Raw genomic sequence first — 19,751 nt, forward strand, 5'->3', positions numbered from 1 at the left:
TTTACCTTACAGTTTTTAATTTCGTTTCAGACAGTTTTCCCAGGCAGCTACATTCTAGCACGTCTTCAGTGAAAGATGACTCACTTATACATAAAAAGGCAAGTGAAAAAGGTCGATTGTCTCACAGGGAATTTGAATCCCCAAATAAATTATTTTACAAAAATATCAAACTTGCTTTTCTACTGTTAAAAATTTAAAAAAAAATTCACATTAAAAAATCTATAGATTGGTATATAGCAAGATAAGATACTCATTTTTACATACTAAGTAAGTCCTTCAAATAAATATTTTACACAAATTTAAGTTGCCAAAAATAGGTCAAGTATTCAGCCCATACATTTGCTCAGCCCACTAAGACCATGCACGAAACTGACAACAAACTGACTGCAGCTCATCCCCTAAAAACAGTCGTTTGTACAGCATTGCAGCCGGGTCTGGGCATGTACATGTTACACACAGGGGAAATGGCTAACACCACTGTGCACGCTGCTCCCACACGTAGTTTTACCCTGTAAAAATCCTTTAGCCTATCGTGAATCAAATAGTAAGAAAAGAACAAAGGAAAACATTTTTGCCTATTGTAGACATTTCCTCAGTAATTACAAAAAAGATGCAGAAATTATCATGCTTTAGGGGCTTTAAGAATACTGAACACGAGATAAAATTCAATACCGCGTACACACACCTGAACACATGAGAGCACACATGACACTTGTGTGGAGAGCACACCAGGGAACAGGCGCTATGGGGCCTGGGCTTCCACCTGGCCTGTCCCTGCCGTTCGACACCGAACTCTCCCACGGCCTCGGGTCTTTGGAAGACGGAAATTTAATACAATAATGTGACATTCATTTTTCTGTTCCGAAACCAACTGGACAAAGTAACTGGAGGGTGGAGGGCTTTATCTCCTTGTATTTTAAAAGCCAATTTGATTTTTACTGTGATGTGATATTTCAGTTAACACTATGCTAAGAATAAAAATGACTGCATTATGGTTTTGTCCACAATGTGCAAGTCCCATACTGCTAAAATATTCCAAAATAAATCCAATAAACTATTCCCACTTCCAGTAGCTTAACTGAGAGATGCTGTTTTTGTTTTCTTCAATTACACATTACGATGAGAGCAGCTACATTAAAATCTTGTAAACCAAAGCCGATCACCCAAAAATCTAGAACACCAATACTTTCCATCCAGGATAAAAAAATGAACATCCAAAGTAAAGAGAGACACAAGATTGATCGAGTAACCAATCAAAAACCACTTCTCTGTTATTTGAGCTAATAGTTACTCGAAGCTTGAAGTTTCCACCTTCGTTATTGTTGGTGGCTCCTAGAGTCACGGTTTCAATGTCAAATGTGACAGTAGATCCAGTGGTAACGGCAGGCAACTGATTAGTCATTTCTTTTCCATTTACAAAAACTGCACCTAGAATGTTAAGGTAAAAAGTCTTTACATGTGAGCGATAACTAAGAACTGAAATAGACTCTAGATTATTGATAACACAGCTAATTTCCTAATTCAAATAAAGAAAACATTTTGGAATGCCAACTGGTCAAAGATAATGCATTTAATTAACCCTCATCCTCATGACAGAAAGAAAAAGCTAAAGCTTTAATAACATGTTAGCATTCTGCTCTTTTAGCACAGAGACTGCAGGCTGCGGCCAGGGGCACAGTGAACACTGGCTGGGCCATGCTTTCACCAGCACTTGAAAATTAGACTTTGCTTTTTAAAAATTCTTGTTTATTGATTTGAGAGAGAGGAAGAGTGGGGAGAGAGAGAGAAACATTGATTTGTTGTTCCATTTATTGATGCTTTCATTGGTTGCTCAAAAAACAAAAAACAAAAAAAGAAACTATGAATTTCCCATATGGATGGCATCAAAAGAAACTTGATTCCATTGTAAAATTACACCCTGTGGAATAGCAAGACTGTTTCACATGGAATAAAGAAGAACCCTGTTCTACCTACACTGCCTCGCCCACACAAAATACTAACATGTCTTAACATGACTTTTGAAAGTGTAATTATTGTGATGTAAGGAACCAAACTTCCTAGGGAAATGTAAGAAATTAAGTGAACTCTCTCCCTAGTGCCCAAACCTACGGTGAATGTAGGCCACCTGTGCACACAGAACGCAGAGGTGACTCCCTGGAGCAAATCCCAGCCCACCGCCTCCAGTCATTTAACCTTCGTTGGCTCAGTTTTCATCACCTCTAAAATGGAAATACTACTACTCTCCACTACAAAAATTTGTTAAAGGGGTTAAACAATTTATGATTTATAAAGGGTATAAAACAATGCCTGGTACACAGCTGCCATGTATTATGTCATTAAGACCCGTATCTTCTCATCTCCTGCTATAAATGTGTGATACTGGGACAGACTTATATCTTGCTCTAGTCATTCATACATTTCAGAGAGAATGGCAGTTCCTTCTCACCGTTTGTACTAATGCACACGGCTTGGTCCCGCTGTAGAGAGTCGTATCCATTCTGTTTTTCTGCACACACACCTATGCTGTCTCTCCTGTCTGGTTGTCCCACAGTTTCAACTCTGCAAATGTAGAAAGATCATTCGACCTTTTCTTAACATGATATGTAACAGTTATTAAGCATAAAGACAATAATCTCATCACAAATCCTGTTAATAATAGCTAACAGCCCTGGCTGGTGTGGCTCAGCGGACAGAGCACTGGCCTATAAACTAAAACATTGCCAGTTTGATTCCCAGTCAGAGCACACGCCTGGGTTGCTGGCCAGGTCCCCAGCAGAGGGTGCGCAAGAGGCAACCACACATTGATGTTTCACCTCCCCTCTTTCTCCCTCCCTTCCCCTCTCTCTAAAAATAAATAAATAAAATCTTTAAAAAAAATAATAGCTAACAACTACCTAGTATTTCAGGCACCATTCTAAAAATTTTGTATTTATCTACTGGATTGGCCAAAAAGTTCATTTGGTTTTTCCATACAATGGCTCTGGTAGTGCTTAGTTGTCTTTACCTTCATTCAAAACAATTTTGTTAGATTATAGTGTGACAACTGTCATAGCAGTGGGCACTTTTTAAAAACTTACCAAAATTGGTGAACTTTTATGCAGCTATTTTATTTTTCACTTATAAAATTTTTAAAGATTTAATTTATTTTTTAGAGAGAAGGGAAAGGAGAAAGAGAAGGAGAGACAACACTGATGTGTGAGAGAAACACTGATCGGTTGCCTCTTGCACACCACCAACTGGGGACCTGGCCTGCACCCCAGGAATGTGCCCTGTCAGGGAATCAAACCGGCTACTTTTCAGTTTGCAGGCTAGCGCTCAATCCACTGAGCCACACCAGACAGGGCTGTGCAGCCATTTTAATACTGAAGGTGTAAGAAGATATGCAACATTTTCAGCATGTCTGGGTCTGTCTTGCCTCATGCTTTGAACTTTTCTAAAATTTCTCAAACAAGCAACATCTGGCCTCTGTGTATGCCTTACTTCTCGCTAAGTGTCCCCAGGCCCGGTACTAGTGACAGCCAGCCTTGGTTCACAGCTTGGCCTCTCCTGGGCACCTCCAAAACCAACACAAGTAGCAGCCATCTGCAGAACACTTTGCAGCTTGTGCCAGGTGGCCCCAGGCAGGGCAAAGGTGGTGGCTGACTTTGCTCCTAGCAGGAGGTATACCTGGTAGACAGCTACAGACCATGCCTGATTACACCCCTACCACCCCTACAAGTGACACACTCAAGGGGTGGACTTGGTGAGCGTCAAAGCCCCAGTGAAGCAAGTCCTGGTCCACAGGGTTGTCTCCTGCATAGCAGCTCCTCCACTGTAGTCACAGCTGGTCCTCACAGCCAATTGGCGTGGGGGTCTATCCCTCCCAGTGATGCCAACAGAAGTCAAGGCTCAACTACAACAGAACAGTGCACACAGCTGACACAGGTGCACATCTGGAGCACCTGGCTCAGGTGACTTGGTAGGCTGCACCACTAAGACCAACAGGACACCTATTACACAAGGTCACTCTACCAAGGCCAGGAGATATACCAGCTCTACCTAATACATAGAAACAAATAGGGGAGCAGCCAAAAATGTGGAGACAAATAAACAGGACCCAAATGAAAGAACAGGAGAAATCTCCAGAAAAACATAATGAGCCCTGGCTGGTGTGGCTCAGTGGATTGAGCACAGGCTGCAAACCAAAGGGTCACTGGTTTAATTCCCTGTCAGAGCACATGCCTGGGTTGCATGCCAGGTCCCCAGTGGGGGACACGAGATGCAACCACACATCGATGTTTCTCTCTCTCTCTCTTTCTCTCTCCCTTCCCTTCTCTCTAAAAATAAATACATAAATAAATCTCTTTTAAAAATAAAAAAAAAGAACTAAATGAAATGGAGGGAAGCCAACTACCAGACACAGAATTCAAAACAATGGTTATAAGGATGCTCAAGGAACTTGGTGAGAACTTCAACAGTGTAAAAAAAAGACCAGTCAGAAATGAAGACTACACTAACTGAAATAAAGAATTATTTACAGCAAATCAACAGTAGATGGCATTGAAAATCAATTCAGTGATTTGTAATATAATAAAGCAAAAAACACCCAATCAGAACAGCAAAAACAATTAAAAAATATGAAGATAGTGTAAGAACCTCTAGGATACCTTCAAGCATATCAACATTCACATTATGAGGGTGCCAGAAGGAGAAGAGAGAGCAAGAGATTGAAAACCTATTTGAAAAAATAATGACAGAAAACTTCCCTTACCTGGTGAAGGAAATAGACATACAAGTCCAGGAAGCATGGAGAGTCCCAGACAAGATAAATCCACACCAAGATACACCATAATTAAAATGTAAAAGGTTAAAGACAAAGAAAGAATCTCAAACGCAGTTAGTTACCTGTAAGGGAGTTCCCATAAGACTGTCAGGGGATTTCTCAACAGAAACTTTGCAGGCCAGAAGGGAGTGGCAAGAAGTATTCAAAGTGATGAAAAGCCAGGACCTACAACCAAGATTACTCTACCCAGCAAAGCTATCATTTAGAATCGAAGGACAGATAAAGAGCTTCCCAGATAAGAAAAAGCTAAAGGAATTCATTACCACTAAACCAGTATTACATGATATCCTAAAGGGTCAAGAAGGAGGAAGGGAAAGGAAGGAGGGGAGGAGAAGAGGGAGGAGGAGGAGAAGATCAAATGTGAACAATAAAATGGCAATAAATACATACCTATCATAAATAATTGAATCTAAAAATCAAAATAAACAAACAAGCAGAACAGAAACAGACTCTTAGATACAGAGAACATGCCAAGGGTTGCCAGATGGGAGAGGAGTTGGGGGGAGGGGGAGGAAGGGGAAGGGATTAAGAAGTACAAACTGGTATTTACACATTAGTCAGTCCTAGGGATGTAAGCACAGAGAATAACCATGTATGGTGTCAACAGAATGAAATTTAAAAGGATGGTTACTTGGTAAGCTTTAGAATGTCATCACTGGGGTATACACTTGAAACTAATATAATTGTATGCCAATTGTAATTGAAAAATAAAAAATTACTGAAAAAATAGTGTTTATCCATGAAAAAATGTGATCTAAAGAAAAAAACCCAAAACAAAACAAACAAGCAAAAAAAAAACCCCTTGATTTTACACCTTAAGGAATGAAAAAGAACAAGATAAGCCCAAAGTTAGCAGAAAAAAGGAATAGAGAATAGAAAATAATCAACAAAACAAACAGTTGGTTTTTTGAAATTATCAAGAAAATGAATAAACTTTTAGTGGATTAACTAAGATAAAGAAGACGCAAATAAAGTCGGAAATGAAAGAGGAGATAGTACAACTGATTGCACAGAACTTAAAAGGCTTATAAGAGACTCCTATGAACAGTATACACCAAAATTGAATAACCTAAACAACATGGATAAATTCCTACAAATATAACCTACCAAGACTAACAGTGAAGAAAGAGTAACCTGCCTGGCCAAGGAGCTCAGGGGGTTAGAGCATCGACCTGCTGCATCAAGGTTGTGGGTTCGATCCCTGGTCAGAGCACATATAAGAAACAGACAATGGATGCATAAGTAAATGGATCAACAAATCGATGTTTCTCTTTCCCTTTCTGTCTCTCCAATATTAATCAATACATAAAAATATTTTTTTAAAAAAGAGAAAACCTGAATAGACTTATAACTAGAAAGTACAATAAATCAATAATCAGAAACCTCCCCAACAACACACGCATACACAAGGGCCAGGTCCAACTGGCTTCATAGTATCCTGAAATCAAAATCACAAAAAGACACAAGAAAAGAAAACTAACTACAGGCCAACAACTCTGATGACTACAGATGCAAAAATCCTACACAAAGCACTACACTCTTGATGGGAATCTAAAATGGTGCAGCTGCTATGTAAAACATATGAGGGTTCCTCATAAAATTAAAAATAGAACTACCACATGAGTTGGCAATTTCACTTCTGGGTATATATATCCTAGAGAATTCAGTGCACTGTAATGAACACAATATTACTTATATGATATTCCTGTAAAATATGCATAACCTGAATCCAATCATTAAAAAACATTAAACAAACTCAAACTGAGGGATATTCTATAAAATAATTGGCCTGTACTCTTCAAAGTTGCCAATATCATAAAAATTAAAATAAATGGAGAAACTGTTCCAGGTTAAAAGAGACTAAAGAACCCTGGCTAGTGTGGCTCTGTGGATTGAGTACCGGCCTGTAAGCCAAAAGGTCACTAGTATGATTCCCAGTCAGGACCCATGCTTGGGTTGTGGGCTGGGTCCCAGGTTGGGGACAATGAGAGGCACCCGATGTATCTTTCACATATCATCAGTGCTTCTCTCTCTCTCTTTCTCCCTCCCTTCCCCTATTTCTAAAACTAAATAAATAAAATCTGTATTTAAAAAAAGAGACTAAAGAGACATGACAACTGATTATACCACATGATCCAAGATTATTTTTTTCTATAAAAAACATTCATTAGAATAATTAAATCTGATAAGGTCTGTAGGTTAGATACTAGTATTATATCAGTGATAATCTGTTTTTATAAAATACTGAAAATTATTTGGGGGGAAAAAAGTAGAGAAAATGACGAAGCAAATATAGTACTGAGGAATCTGAGTGAAGGGTTTTGGAATTCTTTGTATTATTATTACAATTTTTCTAAGCCCGAAATTATGTTTTATAAGATTTTAAAAACACACAAAATACTATATGGATAAATATATATGTAGGGGAGATATGAAGAACACAAGATACATGAATTTTATCCCTAATATTTCTAATATTTTATTTCTCTGAAAAAATAAAAACAGGCTAATATTATTAATTCTGAAAAGCAGGTATCAGACATTTGTTACATTATTACGCAGTGAAGAATTTGGCTTGTCTTGACCCTGGGAAGTAACCTCTAAACCACTAGAATTTCCCAAGTGATAGGAGTATCTTTGTTATTCGTGGTGGGCCCCCAGACCAGACTGATACTTTATGCTAATGAGGTGCTCAGGTGGGCCCCTAGATAGTTGGTGCTAACAATCTGATTCAGAATGGGAGCGGGTCACCCCAGAAAGATCCATTATGTGATTAGAGGTGTGAGGCTTTGAGCTACATAGTATCAGCCCAATCTCCTGGGAGGGCAGGGGAGATGAACACTGAGTCAAACAGGGAATGATCTAATCAACCATGCCTCCATAAAAAAATCCCCAAAAGCCCTGGCTGGTGTGGCTCAGTGGATTGAGTACCAGCCTGTGAACCAAAGGGTGGACGGTTCATTCCCAATCAGGGCACATGCCTGGGTTGCCGGCCAGGCCCCCAGTAGGGGATGCGCATGTGGCAACCACACACACTGATGTTTCTCTTCCTCTCTCTCCTTCCCTTCCCTATCTCTAAAAATAAATAAATAAATAAAACCTTTTAAAAAATCCCCAATAAAAGTCCTGGACACTGGAGTTTGAGTGAGCAGCCTTGGTTTCAATGCTCTTCATGTACTGTCATGCTAGAGGGCCATGCATCCCCGAGAACAAGGGAAGTGTCGCATTTGGAACCTTCCCAAACTGCATCTCTCCCTCTGCATCTCTCCCTTTGGTGGGTTCTAATTTGTGTCCCCTTGCTACAGTAAAACTGTAATCAGAAATGTAGCTGCTTTCCTAAGTTCTGTGAGTCATTTTAGGGAATTACAGAACCTGACGGTGGTGTGGGACTCCCAGAGATTTGAAGCCATCTGTGTAAAGTTAGAAGTGAGGGTGGGCCCTGGGCACCCCTGACCTTGCAGGTGGCATCTGAAGTGAGGGCCATCTTTTGAAAGACTGTGCTCTTAACCTTTGGTTTGGCCAACTCATTAAGCTTTTCTTTTTTTAATTAATATTAGAACACGGAATATAATTTATTCCTCATTTCTGCTATTATTTTTGCTGTTTTCATCAACTGTAGAAAAGATTCACTTCTCTTTTTAATGTTTTCCTCTTATCCTATCATTGTATAGAACTACGAGCATTCATTTTGTGTTAATTAATTGGGTTTTCTTGTCATAGTGAGAGGGATGTAAGGAAGTGGGTGGAAAACCAGAGGAACTTTCAGATTTACAGCTCGATGCCCGTCCTCCCCATCGCTGTAGGAATGTGCTGCCTTGTGGCGTGGCTCCCCTGTGAAGCAATGTCTCCTCTGACACTCGAAACCTCATCTGGTTCAAGAGTTTCTATGGCCAGATCTGAGCTGCTCTGGTTTCTCAAAAGGCTGCTTCACAGACCACTGGCACCAAGAGACCTGATTCTTGTTTTCGAAGATGATGCACTCTGGACTCCCCTGGGCATTTCCCACTTTTCTGTGTTTCCTCATGCAGAGCCCTCAAGCGCTGGTTGGTCACAGCCCTGTTTGCAGTCTTCGGGCGGGGCCGTCTCGCTCTGGGACTGCGTATTTGGAGACTTTTGACACTGGCCCCTTCACATTCAGCATTTTTTCCCTCAGCAAACTGTCGTGATTTCCTCAGTGGATTTCCTGCCTAGCTGTGGCTGAGGAAGTACTGACAACTAATTTGGAATATAAATTTTCTGTATCTCGCAGATCTGTTGAAAAACCACTTATGGGTCCTCTCACCTCTATTCTTGTTATTACTCCAAAGATTCAAAAAGTGAAAAAATTCAGAACTAAGGTGCTACCGTGAGTCTACTGGTCCCAGAAGTTCCCTTTCTTTCTTTTGAACCCGCTGGGAAAAGGCTTCACCTCTACAACTCCACTGAAACGGCTCGTGTTGGTCACCGCCTTGAAAACCCCGAGGTCACTTCTCAGACCTTCCTTCACTGAGGGATCTGCAGCAGCCGACACAACTGATCACTCTTTGAAACACTCCTTCTGCCTTGCCTCCAGGCCAGCTATGCTCCCACTTTTCCTGTCTCCCTCCTCACCTGCTACTCCTCTTGAGAATCCTTTGCTGGTTCTTCCTTTTCTCCCCGACAATGTCTTTTATCTACATTTATTTCCTGGCTGATCTCATCCAATTCCACAGCTCTAAATCCTTATCTATATGCTAAATATTCTCAAGTTAATATCTCCAGCCTGGCCCGTTTCACTAAACTCCAGAATTACGCATCCAACTGTCTACTCTATATCGTCCCTTGTATGTCTAATAAAAAACTCACATTTAATCTGTGAAAGAATAAATAACATTCACCCAGAAATATGCTCCTCCTCCCCCAGTAAATGGCAATTCTGTCCTAACAGTGACTGAGTCCAAAACCCCTGGCAGCCATACCTGACTCCTTTCTTTCTGACATCCCGCAACCAACCCTTCAGTCAATCGTCTAGTTTTTCCTTCCAAATGTACCTGGATTCTGATCACTTACTGTTACCTCCACTGCTTCTCCCTGGTCCGAGCCACCACTAGCTCCCACCAAGATTACTTTTACATCCTTCTAACTGGTCTCCCTCCCTACCCATATCACTTCATACACTTTTTTCCATATCGCAGCCAAAATGACCTGTAAAACATTTGTCAGATCATGTCATTCATTTGCTCAATATCCTTCAATGGCCTCCTGCCTTACTCTAAGTCAAAGCAGAGTCCTGACGGGCTAGTCTACCAGGATTTGAATCACAGCATCACGATGAACAATCTGTACAACCTCAGGCAGTTTGCTTAATCTTGGCATTTCTAAGAAATGCAACCATGGCATTCCTAAGATAAAGCCTCCAAATTCCTGGATGCTCCTCCCATCAGAAGTGGGGATCCCTTCCCTGGGATCATGATTCTGTGACTGGCTGAGCAACAGAATGTAGTAGAAGTGACACTGGCAATTTCTAGACTCATCTTAAGAACTGACAGTCCCCATTTCCTATCTTTTGGGATGCTCATTGTTGGAACCCAGCCAGCATGCTGCGGGGAAGCCCAAGAAGCTCCTGGAGAACTACAGGTAGAGACACCAAGAACCAGCACCAACCTGCCAGACGTGTGATTGAGCTATCTTGGAAACAGACGCACCAGCCCTAGTCAAACTACCCCAGCTAACAGCACATAAGCAGGGACGACTGAACTGGCCAAGCTCTGCGAACTGTAGTTTCCTAAGCAAAATAAATGACTATTGTTTTAAGCCTCTAAGTTTGGGGATGGTTTGTTACACAACAGATAAGTGGAACATTAATTTTTTATGTTCCTTGAAGGAAAAAGTTAATAAAAATAGCCAGCCAAATGCCCCTTGATTTACCACCTCATGTTATTTGGGAGAGCAAGGTAGCACAATGGCCAGGATTTGAACACTGACACTCACTAGTCTCCCTGTGCTTTTGTTTATCTGTGAAAGGAAGGCAATAACTTCCTCTGCTATTAGGATTAAGGAAGGATGTTTGAAAAGAAGCTATTTTAAAGAAAAGAGGTAGTAGAGAAGAAAAAGTAAAACTATGGTTTAAAAATAGTAAGAGCAGGGAATCTCAGAAGCAAGGAAAGGGAAAGCAGGAACGTTGAGACAGGAAATCAGGGCGAGGCCTGGAAGGAGGGGCTGCTAGCAGACCTGGGCACCAAACGAAACTGGGCTCTACAGACAGTGAAGAGCCAGCCAGAAACTGGCTTCTCTGACTTCAGCAGCTCCAAACATTCCAGAAACTTCAGCAGGAAACAGATCGGGCTAAGCAACAGGGCAGTGCCTACAGGAGTACAACCTTCCTCCTAACTACGAGGCCCTCAAACACCCTCAAAAAACTGAACAAAGTTTACCTTTTTTCAAGTAGGCCCATCGCTCCCTCCCTCATTCGTGGAGGAGCCCACCCAACTCACATCTTCTGACCTAATTGCTGATGCCTGAAATTCTTTTAAATAAGGAAAGGAAATATTTTCATTCCACATTCAGAGGAAAAAAGAACAAAAATGCAAAAGTATGGCTAAGATAATACTGAGCTTAACTAAGTTTCGGTTCATTGCCCTGCCAAGGAGGGCTTAGTCCAGGTCTCTGGAGGAACTAACTGATGATTTATTGAAGCCTACTGTCCACAGAGAGCAAGTGGATTTAAATTTAATCAATAAATATTTACTGAATGATTTAAGAAACAAACCTAAGTATGCCATCTTATCAGACCTTCCTGGTGTTCACAGAGGAAGAATTTAAGGATTTTATTTATTTATTTTTAGAGAGAGGGAAAGGGAAGGAGAAAGAGAGAGAGAGAGAAACATTAACGTGAGAGAGAAACAATGATCAGTTGTCTCTACTTCACACCCAGACCAGGGAGGAAACTGAACCCACACTCCAGGCATGTGCCCTGACTGGTAATTGAACCAGTGACGTTTTTCTCTACAGGACAATGCCCAACTAACTCAGCCACACTGGTCAGAGCCACAGAGGGAGAATTTAAAAGCAGGAGAGCATCAGGTCACCATCAACCAGAGATAAAGGTCATAGAAGACAAAAAGGTAAAAAAACTAAGGTTATAGTAGCAGAAAAACTATAGATTTCAGCACTAAGAACCATGTTTACTGTTCCAGGAAGACAAACAAGAAGCAATAAAAACTAGCTGTTAAGATCACAGATTCTGAAGCCAGACTGCCAGGATTTAAACCCTAATTTTGCCTTTATGAGTTATGTGACAGTGAGTAAGTGACTTCTCTGTGCCTCGGCATCCTCACCCTAAAATGAGTAACTACACCTATTTCCTTGGGTTATTGTGAGAATCAAATGAGTTAATACAAGTAAAATGTTTAGAACAGTACGTGGCACATAGTAAATACTCTTTAAATATTAATTTCAATTGTTATTACTGTGATTATTAATCTTGTTATGGTCTGTGATATCTGGCCTAAATCTATCAACTCAGCAAGCCCTACCATTACATGGAAGTACCTGGTTCTCAAGAGATTTGCTAATGGAAGTATTTTTGTAAAGAAGGGACATAAACAAAGGAGGAGTATGTTAGTATAGAAAACTCATGGTTATTTGGGGAATGATTTAATAGACTTCAGGCACTAGACTCCTTATTTCTCTTTCTCAGTTGGCACTTTTCTGGTTATTAAGTCATTACTTATAATGTAAGGGGTGAGAAGAAGTATCAAAAATGAGAGAGAGTATATCTGATAACTGCTGACAGTTCAAACGCTTTGGCTGTCGAAGAACACGGCAACATTTGCTTAGATAACACATTCGGATATTATCCATGCCTTACATGACCAGGGACTGAAAACAAGAGGAACTTGGGACAAGCATTCACAATAAAATCTCACAATCTCAAGAGTCAAAACTCAGAAGTGAGCTTGCTGTACTGTGAGCACGGGGAACATCAGGCAAGCTTTGCTTTTCTAAATCAAAACTGGGCTGTGGTTTCTAGGAAGAGCTACTTCGAAATATAACCATAGAGAGTATATCTCAGACAACCTGAAACCACAAAAATAAAATTTCTCTCATACAGAAAGAAATGGACAAAGAAACAGAAATTAGTTGGTAGTTACAAAGATTCATTTTCAGTTTTATTTTATAGAGAATTACCGTACATATTTAGTATGTTTACACTGATAAGTTATCTCTCACAGAGACTGCTCTTATTGATTCACAAAGGAAAAAAAAATTCTGGGCATCTGAATTCTTAAGGTTGACTTTGGAGAGGTATTCTATTGACCTCTCTGTGCCAAGAAGATCTAAATGTGAGTACGCACTGTGTATCAAACATAAGCAAGGCATTTTATACACATTATCTCAGTTGATCTTCACAGTTAGCCTATGAATACGTAGGAAAACTGGAGCCAAGAGAAATAAAGACATCTCCCCAGAGTACCACTGCCTGTGAATGATGGAATAACGTCAGGATGAGTTTGAATCCAAAGCTCATACACGCTCTACACGTCATTATACTGCCCACCCATGGCAGACAGTCCAATATCTACTTGCCTGAACGTTAGCGTCTGCCCGCAGAAGTAGGTGGGAGCGCTGGAGTAGAGAACGCCTGAGGACTCGGAATCGTTCCGCAGTGCTATGTTTCTTCGACTGCTCAGACTGTAGCCCTCAAAGCCAGCTGTCCACTCTTTAAAAAGCACAGACATGAAAATTATTAGAATCTTTTCAGGACTATCATCAGTACAGACACATTAAATAAGACGTGGAAGTAGAAGAGACTACTCTTAAGGGTCATAAGCAATCTCAATAGAAGAAAAGATTCTTCTATGGCAAGGCATCATGGTTAATCCTACAAATAAAAAAAAACTTTTAGTCTATTCTTATACAATTTTGGCATGGAAGATCAAATGAGTGTATCGCCTACCTAATAAAAGCATGCTTGAGCTTATTATAACCTGATTAAGAACTAATTAACAAATGAGTCAAAATCTGTTAAACGGAAGAGATCAGTTTCACAGCATACAACTTTTGAGAAAAAGCTTCTATCTAGATATATATTGAAGGTTTGAATCAAATACTGCAGTTGCAGTATTTAAAATCTGTGGTTTTAGGGGATGCTACTAATCCTGTGTGGCACTATTTTAGACTCTGGAGATAAGAGCTGTTGAAAATTTTGCAAAATTCACATGACATAATTTGAGCAGGAGGTAGAAGACATGTCCCATGTTGGTCTCATCAATTCAGGGTTTACCCTTAGAAAAAAGGGTTGCCAGCGTGCTGCCTACAGCACAGAATACAAGGGTTCTTACACACAGTCAGGCTTCAGGAGTGAGAAGCAACAGCATACCATGAGGCACCAGCGTGGAGTGGCCTGTCTGCGGGACGCTCCAAGGACTCCACTCCTGCCGGCCGTCTCCTCGGGCGCAGACTCTGAACTGATAATTGACATTGGGGTCTATATGCAACACTATGAATTCAGTTTCAGAGCCTACATATACATCTTCAAAATGATTTGAAGAACATTTACGGAACTGGAGTCTGTAATCTTGGGCTGTAAAGTCGTCATCCACCTAAGGAGAAAGGCTTCATGTTAGGTAAAAATCAGAGAATAACTTCTCTCGGCATTACTGTTTAAGAACTTTGAAAGGGGGCATTTTGGGCCCGGCATACAAGCCCATGTGCTGCATATGCTCAATATAGGCTATTCTCAGGAAAGTCATAGGGAATATTGCACCATTATTTCTCTTATTTTCTTTATTGAACCATGTGTTTCAAACTTCCCAGTCTGATAGGAAAAAAATCTGCTTTCTTTGATGAAATGGCAGGTTTTCTACACAAGAATGCCAAAGATAAAACATTTAAAGTTCAAGGATAAGAATCCCAAACTATACCATTCATATAACCAAGAAAGAATTAATATCCAGAATATATAAAGGACCGCTAAAAATTAATAGATCACCAACCACCTAACAGAAAAATGGGCAAATGACATGAGTAAGCATTCTATGGAAAAAATATAAAATGCCAAAACTACATCAAAATAGCCAACCAAATTTATAATATGGAAAATATGCCCCAAAACCACAATGAGGTACCATATTGGCAAAAATATGAAGTATGACAATGCCAAATATTGGTCAGTATGCAGAGTTGGAGGAACTCAGAACTGCTACTGGTACAATCACTTTGAAAACAGTTTAGCATTACCTAGCACACACCTTATACTCCGAGACCTCATAACTAACAGGTAAGTCTACACTTCAAAAAAAAAATCTTACATGTGTACACACGGAAACAATAATGCTTACAGCAAAAAAAAAACAGAAACAAAAATAAAGCTAGAAACTGTAGGTCCACTGACAGGCAAAGGAATAAAATTGGAATAAGGGTCCTTGATTTGAACCAACAAAAGCATCTCTACTTCTCTGTATTAAGCCTTCATTTTTAAAAAAATTCCATTGAAGAAGTTTCTAGAAGCTGAGCACCAAACTTTGCATGAGGTATCTGTCAAATAGCCAAAATGCTATGACTCATGTGGACATAGTTTTTATCTAAAATATGGAAGCTCACCTACATAACTGATTTAACACACAAAAAAATCTTAGCAACATTGAAAATGTGGAGAAACCATTCTTCAGACCTTTTATTTCAGAGATGTTTGTTGAGTGTTGAACAGGAAAAAATATCAGACACCCAATATTCACTATCATCATTTGACTTTTCCAATAAGCAGAAATGGGAGCAATCCTCAACTCACCAAGAGTTTAGTTTGGGGAGCGATGTTGTGATACAGGGACTTTAAAAAGTACCTTCAAAACTGTTTATCTCAAACTGGAGGAGCTACCTCAGTTCAAGTTCCCCGTGACTTTATTTTAATTATAAAGCAAAAGGGATTTTTGTTCATGAAGATTAGAAAATATTCAAAGGTAGTTAATAAAAAAAAAATTAAGGCCCTTTCATCTCAAATCCATAATGTTGAAGCCACTCTACAGTTCTGAATTACCCACCTTACACCACCGCACGAGGATGCCTCCCGGTTTCTCTGTTAGTTCTTCTATCTGCACTGGTGGGCGAGACGCTACCGTTCCATGCTTAAAAATGTGGTCTTTCACTATGTTAAGAACTGAGTCATCCAACTGAGCAGATAAACAAGGCACATCGACCAGTAGAGGCACTTCCGGTAAGCTGAGGAAACAAAGCTCATGTACTTATGAGGCTTTTCACTGAGTTAAAAACACAAGGAATATTTTAGATCAGTCACACACTAGAAGAATGTGGAAGCTCCCACTGAATAATGGTCAAGGCAGTGGGGGCTTCACAAGATGTTACATGAAGATTCTCTTCCCAAATGAATCGAAGCAAGAAGATAAAAAGCTGGCAGGGTCACAGTTGTCAGGTTGATACCACAAGATCTGTTTTACTGAGATATGACCCCATTTCAACGTTATGTTCAAATTTTTAAAAACTTAACAATTACCTTACACATTAGAATTGAAGAAAATCTGTAGTAATGCTATACCAAAGATTATAATCACAACTATTTCAGATTAAAACTGGTGAGGAGCAGTGAAACTTTGAAAAATACATTGTCTATGTCCCTCAATCAGAATCTTTAACAAGGGGTGGAAAAAAGGCAGATAGTCTAAATGCTTAAAAGTAAGCCCCAAAGGCACTCACTCTCTTACCTGTCCAGCTGAATGTGTGAGGCCTTTTTGGTAAAGCTCCACAGTTTTTCATTCTGTTCTCCTATGCCACCAAGAATGGCAATTTCACCTACAATCAGAAATGACAGATCCAGCACACTGAAAAACAGCCACACTCTAAGTGACCAACACAACCCGTATCTGGGTAGCTCTCTGGTTTTCTTGCAAATAATTCTTAAGTGATGCCACAAATCCCCAAAAAGTAAAGAGGTGAAGAAGAGATGAACAAATACACATTGACAGTTAACAAAATAGTCCTGGTGATGTTAAGTACAGCATAGGGAATACAGTCAGAAATATTGTAATCACTATGTACAGTGCCAGGTAGGTATTAGATTTATCAGGGGAAATACTTTGTAAAGCATCTAACTGCCTAACCACTATGCTGTACACTTTGAAATGAATACAAAATAACACTGAATGTAAACTTTAATTGAAAAATAAAATTTAAAGTTCTTTAAAAAAAATTGCCCCCAAACTAAAAGTAGACACTATTTTAGAAGTGACACTAAGGTTAAGCTCAAGAGGGAAAGGGGTCCATAATGGTGACATCTCACCAGAAATGTCTTCTTGGTTCTGTGCAAGGAAATGTGGCTTGTCAATGAATTTTATGCAAAGCAGAAGACCCAGGGACTTTTTCCATCTCTCCCACAGAAACTTTTATCAACTCCAACAGAGGCCAGGAGTAACAGGGCATGGGATCTTATAAAACTAAAAGATATGGTAATGTTTTCCTAAAAGGGTACCATATATTAGATTAGAAATTACTCAACAGTATAATAAAAAGAAAATGCTATATAAAGGTGGTAAAAGAAAACATACATATGACCAACTTCTGTGTCCTTCCACAGCCCCGAATAACACCACCAGGACTCTTCCCCATCTGAATGCACCTTGGACTGACTCAAGCTTGTTGAGGCCACATAACAGGAGCTTCTCCCTCACCACAAGGAAAACAGAGACACACTGAACATCGCCTTAAAATCCTCAAAATTCTATAAATAAGTTTATCCCTTGGGAAGGGAAGAGAGGAAAGAGTTTGAAATTTAAAATACTTCTGAAGTATAAAAAAACTGAAGTATCAGAAGCTGTACAAACATGTATGTGCCTCAAAGGATTTTCTACACTAAAAACATTTCTCAGTCCTCGGGGTGATGGGTGTGCACTCCTGACCTGTGCTGAGCTGCTTCTGGGTTTGTTTCCAAAAGCAAAGCCTCCAGGGAAAGACATTCTGTGGTCCTGCTAAAAACATTTCCTCAGCCCTGGCTGGTGTAGCTCAGTGGACTGAGCACCGGCCTATGCATCAAAGGGTCACTGGTTTGATTCCCAGTCAGGGCGCATGCCTGGGTTGCAGGCCAGGTCCTCAGTAAGGGGCATGCGAAAGCCAACCACACAATGATGCTTCTCTCCCTCTCTTTCTTCCTCCCTTCTCCTCTCTCTAAAAATAAATAAATAATATAAAATTCTTTCTCAGAGGCACTGTGATGGTCAAAAGCATATAAGCACTTCTCATTGAAGAGACTAAAATATAATTAGCATGTCAAGATAATACTAGAACCATATTCTAAGTGGGACCAAAAAGGGGATTGATTTCCACTCAGAGTGACAGACTTGTGAGCCATGCACACTTTTCTCCTGTACCACTGACAGCATTCAGTCTGCAGAATGGATGGTATTCGCTTGCCTTCCCTGGATCTCTTTTCCCCCAACTGCCCTTTAAATGTTGGCACCCCTTAGAGTTCTACCCCCTGCTGCCTCCTCTTCTCAGACTGCACACTATCTCTTAATGGTTTTACCTATTTCCCTAGATTCAAACTTGATGTCTATGCTATTAACTTCCACACCAACATCTCCAGGTATTCTCTCTCTCCTAAGCAACATACGCACAATTCCCAACTACCTCTTGGCATCTTAAGCACTTCAAAGTCACCATGGCCCAAACCAAATGCCTAACTACCCACCAAAACCTATCCTTCCTGCTTCATTTCTTATGTCAGTAAATAGCACAATTTACTGACACACCAAATCAGGCTGGTTTGGGTCACCCTAAATCCTTTCCTTTCTCCTCCAACCTATTTAATATATCCAGATACTCATCAATCATCAACACTTATTGATCAGTAAAATCAAGAATAATTCTATTTCTGAAAAATAGTTTTTTTAAAAAAACTTTATATATTTATTTTTAGAGAGAGAGGAAGGGAAAGAGAGAGAGAGAAACATCAATGTGTGGTTGCCTCTCACAAACCCCCAACTGGGGAGCTGGCCTGCAACCCAGGCTTGTGCCCTGACTGGGATTCAAACCAGTGTCCCTCTAGTTCGCAGGCTAGCATTCAATCCACTGAGCCACACCAGCCAGGACTGTCTCTGTAAAATCTTAAAACCAGCTCTATCTTATCTTCACCTGTCACTGTCCTCATTATTTACTATCTGGATTACTGCTGCAACTTTCTAATTAGCCTCTTTTACCTACAGTCTCACAACCTGGAATCTGGTCTCCAAACTAGGCAGTGTCATGTTTTGAAATGCAAATCTGACTGTGTAACTCTGCTGCCTAAAATACTTCAAAAAGATCCCTAATATGCCACTCACTTCACTCGTGATGTTACTTCTGCTTCCAATCATGCTGTTACCTCCTTCTCTTGTCTCCTCTGTAGAATTCCTCCTACAGAAAGCTATCGTACACCCTTCCAGAGTTAGGCACTTCCCTTCTGTGCTCCCATAAGGTCTCTCAGCACATATGCCTCTCCCACATGTGAACCACAAAGCACAGAATTTTTATTTAACGTACCTGACAAAGGCTCATAGGAAGAATGGAAGGAAGGATGGAAGCAAGGAAGGAAGGAAGGAAGGAAGGGAGGGAAAAAGGAAGGCAGGTAGCAAGGCAAGATATGGGCATGTTTCAACCAAGGTAATTGGCTAAAGACAAAACAACCACAATTTCAGAAGTAAACACTAATCATATTTCTTAACCTACTAAAAACAATAGTGGAATTAAATTCTATAAACCATGAGCACTCTGAAAAATTTTTTTCTTGAGGGAGGGGGAGGGAAGGAAGGAGAGAGGGAGGGAGGGGAGCAGGGTGGATGAGAAAGAGAGAGAAAGATATGTTGTTCTACTTATTTATGCATTCGTTGGTTGGTTCTTATATGTGCCCTGCCCTGGGATTGAACTCGCAACCCGAGTGAATGGGGACAATCCTTTAACCAAGTGAGCTACCCAGCCAGGGCTC

At 40.2% G+C, this 19,751-nt stretch overlaps 1 protein-coding gene across 1 annotated transcript in view; it reads right to left on the reverse strand.

The window, feature by feature from the left end:
• The window catches only part of CRLF3 (cytokine receptor like factor 3), a 31,581-nt gene continuing 11,830 nt past the window's right edge, over positions 1 to 19,751 (reverse strand). The window contains exons 3-8 of the mRNA XM_045837586.1: positions 16,501 to 16,588; positions 15,823 to 16,000; positions 14,163 to 14,385; positions 13,370 to 13,502; positions 2,447 to 2,559; positions 1 to 1,428 (exon numbers count right to left, since the gene is read on the reverse strand). Coding sequence (XP_045693542.1) covers positions 1,172 to 1,428; positions 2,447 to 2,559; positions 13,370 to 13,502; positions 14,163 to 14,385; positions 15,823 to 16,000; positions 16,501 to 16,588 — 992 coding nt within the window. The 3' untranslated portion in view covers positions 1 to 1,171. The remainder of the gene's footprint in view (positions 1,429 to 2,446; positions 2,560 to 13,369; positions 13,503 to 14,162; positions 14,386 to 15,822; positions 16,001 to 16,500; positions 16,589 to 19,751) is intronic.

This window comes from Phyllostomus hastatus, unplaced genomic scaffold, assembly GCF_019186645.2.
Source record: "Phyllostomus hastatus isolate PE091 unplaced genomic scaffold, TTU_PhHast_1.1 phas_contig_210, whole genome shotgun sequence".
In the NCBI taxonomy this organism is placed as follows: domain Eukaryota; kingdom Metazoa; phylum Chordata; class Mammalia; order Chiroptera; family Phyllostomidae; genus Phyllostomus; species Phyllostomus hastatus.